This window comes from Balaenoptera acutorostrata, chromosome X (genome assembly GCF_949987535.1).
Source record: "Balaenoptera acutorostrata chromosome X, mBalAcu1.1, whole genome shotgun sequence".
Classification (NCBI taxonomy): domain Eukaryota; kingdom Metazoa; phylum Chordata; class Mammalia; order Artiodactyla; family Balaenopteridae; genus Balaenoptera; species Balaenoptera acutorostrata.
In genome coordinates, this window is record NC_080085.1 from 31807822 (window position 1) to 31816891 (window position 9070).

The window sequence follows — 9070 nt, forward strand, 5'->3', positions numbered from 1 at the left end:
TTGGAATTATTTAACTAGAGCAGTGATAAATTACAAAGGAAAAGTGCAGGCTGGTATGATGGCATACAACAGGGGACGCTGAATAAGCTGGAGAGTTAGGAACGGCCTCTTTGAGGAACCGACCTCTAGAGGATGAATAGTAGACAAAAAACTAGTAGGGAGCAGGGAAAATTAGAGCAGAGGTAAGAAGAACATTCATTTCTAGGAGAAGCTCCGTAAAGGTGCTGTGGCTAGAGTTGGAGACTAGGGGGAATGATCACAAGATTTTATGTTGGTGAGATGGGCAGGGGCTTTTAGGATATATTAAAGAGTTTGATGTTTATCCCAAGAACAATGCAAAGTCATTGCAGTGTTTTAAGGAGGAGACCCTCATCATTAGATGGATTATTTTGAAGCAGTGTAATGAATGCTACAGGGAAGATGAGTTGGAAGGAGGCAAGACTGATTTGATTGGATGTAGATGGTCAGGACAAGGGTCCAATTCAAAATATTTAATGATTGGTCCGTGGGTGCTACCAATCAGAACAGATGTCACCAATAAACAATAATCATGGCAGCATAAGTGTGAACCTCCTGGATATAAGACCAGGCTGGTGAACTTCAGTGCATAGCTGTATCTCTTGCCGAGATGGGAATAGTGGGAATAATTTTGAAGAAACAGGTAAGGCTTAGAATAATGACTATTTTAAAAGCAAGTTAAAGAGACAAAGTAAAGGTATAACTGATTTCCCTTTATTCATTCTGCTATGAAAATTCCAATCAAGGAGGACACTGAAAGGCTGAATAAACCATATTCCATAATAATCTTATTTTTAAAAGGGGAACCTTCTTCTGAAAATTTCTGCTTGCTTAATATTCACTTCAACTAATTAAGCCTCTTGAGAGGGGATATTTTTCCTAAAAAAGAACTTAATCATTTTTGCACTAAAAATATTATGTCTATTATTGTTATAAAATTAAACAAAGCTATATGAAGCCATATTAACGCTGAGTTTAACAATGACTTTAGAGGTCACTGAAGAAGTCATTTCTGACGAAAAATTACAAGTTTAAAAATTACAGCATAGGATCCAAAGAAAAGTTAAAGTAAATTTTCAAAATACTTTGCTTTAAAAAATTAATATCCCAATATTATATCACTTATAGTTCCATGAAGTTTTCTCTCCCTTTCTAAACATTTGTTTTCCTTAAAAATTCTATTGTATGTTCAGATGAATTCATGTTATCCCTAAAATAGCCAATTTGGTACTCTATAAACATTTGACAAACAAATAAATGAAGCAAATGTGTTTTTTACACTATTTTTTTCTCCCTCTAATAAAAACAACATAGAACTCAAAGCATAGAAATCACAGTCAGAAAGCCTGGGTAACAGTAGTTGCACAGTATATGTGAACCACAGTTTCCTGATTTGAACACAATACCTACCTTTAAGGGATATTAAGCTGTACAGATCTTTACAGAATATTAATTTTTGTTATTATCCCTCCAGATGATTGAAAGGAATTATATTTACTGGTGTTAGTACTAAGCTCTCAAAGAACCATTGTTCCCACTCCAAATTGTTACCCAGAAACTTGTATAGCCCTCAAAAAAGGTAGTTACATGTTCAAGTTGGAACAGTAGAAAAATCACTTTGAGTTTTTGCATGTGGACATTGGTAGAGAGAGTAGAGCCAATAACATAAACAAACACACACATTCAGGGATTGTTTTACCTTTTTTAAATTGTTGGTAAAGATCATAAATTCTGAGGATGTGCTATCCACTACTGTAGCCATATGCTCTGTTAAAATTGAGACAACAGGCCCAAAATGGAGTCACTTATGCTAAGCCCCATATAACCAAACCCAGACAGCTTAATTACAGTTTCAGCTTTCCCAGAAATGGAATCTTAAACCAGTCAATCAGGAATAGCCTGATCAGCACTAGTTAGGTAATCTGCCTCATAGACACCTGCCATCCCCTAAAGGAAAGTTAAGCTTGCAATAACTGACCTGCTTTTTTTCCTAGTGTACCTTCCCTATTTTTGCTCCCTTCTGTCTATAAAAGTTTTTCATTTTGTATAGCTCCTCTGAGCTCCTTTCTGCTGTACTAGCTGCTGCCCAATTTGGATTGATTTTTGCTCAAATAAACTCTTAAAATTTTTAATATGTCTCAGTTTATCTTTTAATTCTTAGCATTTGAGACATGACTAAATTGAGATGTATCATAAGTCCAAATACACACTGAATTTCAAAGACTTAGTATGAAATAGGAATGTAAACCATCTGCTGAATAATTTTAATGTAATCAACATCATATTGGATTATATTATTAATATATATTAATATTATAGTGAAATTATCGCAATGTTATATTGAAATTATAATATTTTGGTTATGTTGGGGTAAAGTGTTTTTTGAAATTAATTTCACTTGTTAATTTACTTTTTAATTGTAGCTACTAGAAAATTTAAAATTACATATTAAATTATATTTTTATTGGGTAATAGTGTTCTAGAAGGCACAAAGGATAAAAAAAGAGGCCCCTACTTTTCTTCAAGCTGTGCCTTATACACCATCATGCCCAATTGTTGGTTTACACTAATGCTCTTACAATGTTTATATACATACATGAAGCATAATAAATGCATCTATATGAATTATGTTAATACCTAGAGATATTTTTCATGAATATGTCTTCAGAATTATGTATATTTTAATTCTGATAATAATCCCAAGAGTTTACCATCTTACCTTCAAATATCTCCTTGATTCGAGGTGAGAAGAATATGTGTGCAAACAGAAGAAAATGCATATTTTAGTTAATAAATTGTTCACACAGATATTTTAATTAGGAAACTTTGTCATAGCTTTCCCAATGCTGAAGACTTTGTGTACTTTTCATTCTGACTGTTGGGTAAATACTCTAACAAAGAATGTGATAGTAGAAATTATATCTCGTAACATAGCTGCCTCTATGTTGCTGTGATGGTAGAGAAGACAGTCTGATCCTGACATCAGAACTCCTTTGACAGATGTATGATCTTACCACATATTAATAAAATGACTTTGGTCAGCTCATCTCACCATCTGATACATGTTGATACATTAAGCTTGGTAACTTCTCTACCTTTGAGTATATATGGCCCACTCCTATGCAGAAGTAAGGGAGTTTTTCATGCAGGTAGTAACGTTATCTGGGCATCTCAATTTTCATAATAGAATGTCAACCCTACACCTGGCATAAAATTCTTCAGTAGAAGCCCCCATCGAGAAGTACAATCTCAAATTCTCTGCTATTCAGCCCCCATCAAAAGTTTGATACAGGAAAGTAAAACTTAGGCAACTTTATATAAAGCACTAGTTCTCAACTGCATATATTTTATGAAAAAAGTATAGGAATTATTATCGTTCATTGATAATAGCATACACCAATACTGCTGATAATAATATTTATTGCTAGAGTTGTTAAACATAAAATAATGTTGTTGACAAAGAAGTTTTTTTAAGAAAATCCATAGCCTGTAGTTCTGTTTTACTCAATCTACTACCCAAGGCTATTGCTAATACGCTATGATGTACCATGATAGGGTATGTATGAGAATTGTTTGAGTTAGTAAATGTGTGAATAATTTGTACATAAGATCAAACTGTAGTAATGACAAGTATAAAAATAGTTTGTCATGGTAATTCTTGTTTTTTTTGTTTGAATTCTAAGGATTTTTGCTTTAGACCAATGCTTTTAATGTCAGTCAGGTGATCCATGAGTATATAATGAGACAAGAGAGAGGGACTTGGTGAGCTGAACAGAGACAGAGGGAATTATGTCATAGTAAAATTTCTAGTTCTATTAAAATATAATCAGTTGAACCTATACAGTAACATTTTATGTTTCTGTTTCCATCTCTGTTTCTTAGAAATATCTCCGAATTAATACAACAGTACCTAAACCTGTATTTCATTTCCAGTTAGAACTTGATAGAGTGAATTGAATGATCTCCAAGATTTCTTTAATGACTATGATTCTAAGATTTTTCTCTAAAGATTTGATTCTCCATTCCCATTGCTACCCAATGCATAAAGTGTCTCCAGAGAATTCTTGCTGATGGCCCTTCCTCTGTATTTCTCCTTCCCCTTCTATTGTCCAATTTTTGACATATAATGTAGTGAGGACTTTACCTTGATGTCATTTTGAGCTTTTCACTTAAAATTACTCCAGGTATTCCTGTTGCCAGAAACTCTTCCCTTAACCAAAGGGCCTCTTATTCTACTTGATTTGGGACCATCCAGCTCTTACTGTATTTGGCAGTACTGCAAGCCAACCCCCATATAAACTGTCCTCTCTTTGGCCTCTATATCACTAAATATGCCACTTAATTTGCCTAGAAGTCGTCCCCATTTTGCAGTGTCAAATCATCTGCCTCACTCATTAAAAACTTTCTCAAGGCCAATGATCCTAATTATACAATGAAACCTCTTTATCCAGCCTTTTCACCAGTCTAAACACTTAAGCACTTAATGGGAACATCTATAATTGGCTGTATAAATGTTTTCTACATATGCATAATTTTCTTTGGTTCTTGTATCTCTCTCATTAAGCCAAACAACTGACTTCAGGAAACTTATCTTTTATTTCCCTTGAAACTCTTCACTGCATCCAGCAAAGGGTTCAGCATTCAGAAGATGTCTAACAAATATGTTGCCTAAGAAAATCAGCACTAGACCTTGATAAACTATTGCTCTCTGTGCTTCAGTTTTTTTGCAGTTTACAAAAAAGAATACTGTGAAGGTAATTTACCATTAGAAAAGTGTTTTGAAATCCTTGAACAGAGAGTACTCTTCAGCAATTGCATGAAATACTGCTGCAATTACAATGATTTCTGGATGCCACTCTGCTACATATCTGCCACCTCAGAACAAAAGATAATGCCGCTTGAAGAAAACTGCTTAACAAAGTGCTGTGCAAGGCCAAATGCCACCTCCTCCACCCTACATCAAAAGTAGACTTTGCTTTAGTTTCCTGATACTAGAAAAAAATAATTTTAAGAAAATTTTAGCTAAGGAAAAACTCTTTGAAAAAAAAACAAAAGGATTCTCTACAAAGAACAGCTTGGTTCCAGCCTGGAATGCCTATTTTCTTTTTTTCTAGGTAATCTGATAGAATTTTAAAATTTCTAACAGATGGACTCTCTACTGTAAATCAGTTTAAATAAGTGGTCACTTAACACTATAAAAGTCTGTAAAAATTTTTTGAATGAGTATCTAGGAAAACATTCTACTAATCTAATGACAAGGAAATAATTAGAAGAGAAGATTTCAAGGGCTTCCCTGGTGGCGCAGTGGTTAAGAATCCACCTGCCAGTGCAGGAGACATGGGTTTGAGCCCTCGTCTGGGAAGATCCACATGCTTTGGAGCAACTAAGCCTGTGCGCCACAACTACTGAGCCTGTGCTCTAGAGCCCATGAGCCACAACTACTGAGCCCACGTGCTGCATCTACTGAAGCCCGTCTGCTCTAGAGCCCATGCTCCGCAACAAGAGAAGCCACTGCAATGAGAAGCCCGCACACCGCAATGAAGAGTAGCCCCTGCTCATGGCAACTAGAGAAAGCCCGCACGCAGCAACGAAGACCCAACACAGACTAAAATAATAAATAAATAAAAATAAATATTAAAAAAAGATTTCAGTATTAAATGCTAACTCAAAATTGAGCAAATGATACAGTCAATTCATTACAATAAAAAAGGCCTGATTCTTGAAAGATTTTATAAAGAATACTTTAAATAATTAATATGATGGTTTAATAATAAAAAAATGTTGACAGATTCTTGAAAAAACTACTGATTTCCATTATTTAAAACAATTCTAATGCCCTGTAATGAAAAATATTTGGACAATACCTCTGAATTGCTCTTATTATCAAATTGCTTTTTTTTCTTTCTGGAAGGTTCCATATGTTTCACTCTTCCCCAGTTTAACTCCTTCTCATCTTTCTGATCTCAACCTGTTGTCACTTTCTCAAACTGGCATTTTTCTTAGCCCCCAAATATAACCATTTTTTCCTGATATCCTCTTCCATTGCATCTTTGTATATTCTTTCAAAACACTTACTGCAATTTATGATTCTGTATTTATTTTGTATTTATTTCCTTATTGAATTTCTCTCCAGCTAAACCTTAACTTCCATGAAGGTAAAGTATGTCTCGCTTTTTTTTTTTTTTTTTTTTTTTGCCGTTCCAGACCAGCATCTAGCACAATGCTCGGCTCTTAGTATGTGATCAGTAAATACTTGTTGAATGAACTGAAGAATAAAAAAGTGATAATCCCTCATCATGTTATCTGATATTTCCAAAACACTAATTCATTTTGAGAGATAAAAATGTAAATTAAAAACACTATCACATGATCCGGCAATTCCACCTCTGGGAATATATCCAAAAGAAACAAAAACACTAACTGGAAAAGATATCTGTACCTCCATGTTCACAGCAGCATTATTTACAATAGCCAAGATCGCGGGCGCCAGTGGGCGGGGTCTGGGGCGAGGCCCCGAGCGCAGCTGGGACTGGCGGCTTCGGTGCTCCGGGAGTAGGAGCACAGGCGGCGGGTGGGGGCCAGACAGCGAGGTGTGAGCTGCGGCGCACATGTCATGTGGCCTGTGCTTTGGACCGTGGTGCGTACCTATGCTCCCTATGTCACCTTTCCCGTGGCCTTCGTGGTTGGGGCTGTGGGCTACCACCTGGAATGGTTCATCTGGGGGAAGGATCCCCAGCTTGTGGAGGAGGAGAAGAGCATCTCGGAGCGCCGGGAGGACCGCAAGCTGGATGAGCTGCTAGGCAAGGACCACACCCAGGTCGTGAGCCTTAAGGACAAGCTGGAATTTGCCCCTAAAGCTGTCCTGAACAGAAACCGCCCGGAGAAGAATTAATGGAGGACACAGGGCCCTATGGGTCCTTCTGGGGGCCAAGACTGGTCCTGCCACCATGTCGACTCAGCAACCAGAACCCACATCTGATTTGCTTTACTGTTTCTTCTGGCCCCTCCCGCCCCACACAGCCACACACATACTGGCTGCTCTGCTATGGCCAGGCAGACACACTATTAGCTGAGGGGCCAGTGAAGAGGAAGGCCCGTGAGGATTCTGGCCTGAAAGCTGCCTCTGCTGGATGGTGGCCACAGCTGCTCAGGCTTCTGCGCTGCTAGGTGCACCACTGGGAGGACAGTGATGAAATGAACATTGGCTGTCAGTCCCTGTGGGGAGGCAGTTTGCCCTCAGGTGGGAGTGGCTGGGATTGGGGTGATACCTTTAGGAGGGGTACCTACATGCCTAGTTCTAGTTTGCACTGGGAAGAGTTCAGAAATCTACCTGGCTCCCTTAACTAGCTTGCTTTGTCCTTTGTGCTCATTTTCCCTGAAATCCTGTCCTGTCAGCTCAGGAAGGGGATTCCCCTGGGAAGGAAAGCAGTTTTCTGTTCTTGGGAGCCCCGGCTGTTCACCTTGGGGCAGGTGAATTTGCTTGAAAACAATCACCGTCTTTCACCCCCACCCCGTCACTGTGTAGTGCAAAACTTGATTAAAGTGGCGTCTGAGAACCATTTTGATCTAATCCTATCTTCCAGGTGGTGCTGTGGTCTCCTGGGAGCTATGCAAAGCAGTCATCTCCGGGTAGTATATAAAATTGGCCTTTAACTAAGGACTCTGGGGCCCTGGAAGCTTTGTTTTACTAGCGTGGCTGCATTGGATCCTGGAGGCCATGAGTCCTGGAGGCGCAGGTTCCCAAGGGCCTTTTTATCATGATGACATGAGGCTTATATACTTTCAAAGTCTACATTAAGAGTAGACCAGGGAGCTTAACAATTGCTATCAAATTTTCCAACTTCAGGGCTTCCCTGGTGGCGCAGTGCTTGAGAATCTGCCTGCTAATGCAGGAGACACGGGTTCGAGCCCTGGTCTGGGAAGATCCCACATGCCACGGAGCAGTTGGGCCCGTGAGCCACAGCTGCTGAGCCTGCGCGTCTGGAGCCTGTGCCCCGCAACGGGAGGGGCCGCGATAGTGAAAGGCCCACGCACCGCGATGAAGAGCGGTCCCCGCACCGCGATGAAGAGTGGCCCCCACTTGCCGCAACTAGAGAAAGCCCTCGCACGAACCGAAGACCCAGCACAGCCAAAAATAAATAAATAAATAAATAAATAAATAAATAAATAAATAAATAAAATTAAAAAAAAATTTTCCAACTTCATACACACATGCACACATACTTTTCCCTATAAAAGTAGTATATGTACGTTAAATTTGGTAGGGGTTTAAAAAAGGTTACCCACACTCTGAGGGCTCTAGTACAGATAAAATGTTAACATTTTGGTATCTTTCAGTAATTCTTGGACTAGTTTTTTTAGATATTTATTACTGTACATTTAATTTTATATTCTTTTTTTTACATAGTGTTTCATATCATAATCACTTTCCTATCTTATCACATGGTCTTCATAATCCTGATTTGTTTTCATTAGCTGTATAATTGCCCATCAAGTGGGAATATAGCATAGTTTGTTTTTAACAGTTTCCCTATTGCTGGACATTTGGGTTGTTTCTGGTTTTTCACTAGGAGAAATAATGCAAAGAGTATCTTATGTAAGGATTTTCCTGCATTTTTGGACTAAATGGTAGGAACAGTAAATGGCATTTTGGACGAAATGGGACAAACGGTTTTAAGGGCTTCAATCCATAATACTAAATGTCTTTCCTGAAGGGCAGTAGGAACTTATACTAAATGCTACCACTAAAGATGTTGTCGGTGAGGTTGGAAGGGGTGAGAGCAGAGAGCAGACCTGTTGCCTCACGAAGTCAACTGACCTTTAACCTGAGTGAGCAAAGGCAAGTAATGAGCATTTGATGAAGAATGAACCTGCCTTAAAAGAGGAAGGGTGTTTGCCTGCCTCTTACCTCAGGATCTGAGGCCCAGTGGTGTTAACAGGGGGTGAAGGTAGAATTCCTGAACAGATAGAGATGCTGGCTGTGGAGTGGGAGGAGCGGGGGGATGTGGAACGTGGTAGGCAGAGAAGGAGGGGGCAGGTCGAGTCGTGGCTC

At 38.7% G+C, this 9070-nt stretch overlaps 1 protein-coding gene across 1 annotated transcript; it reads left to right on the forward strand.

Annotated features, from left to right (window-relative positions):
* The first annotated feature begins 6619 nt into the window (after positions 1-6619).
* On the forward strand, positions 6620-6937 carry LOC103003788 (small integral membrane protein 12). Its single transcript, XM_007185154.3, has one exon. The coding sequence runs from the start codon at positions 6632-6634 to the stop codon at positions 6908-6910; it is 279 nt and encodes a 92-aa protein (XP_007185216.2). The 5' UTR covers positions 6620-6631; the 3' UTR covers positions 6911-6937.
* The last annotated feature ends 2133 nt before the right edge of the window (positions 6938-9070 follow it).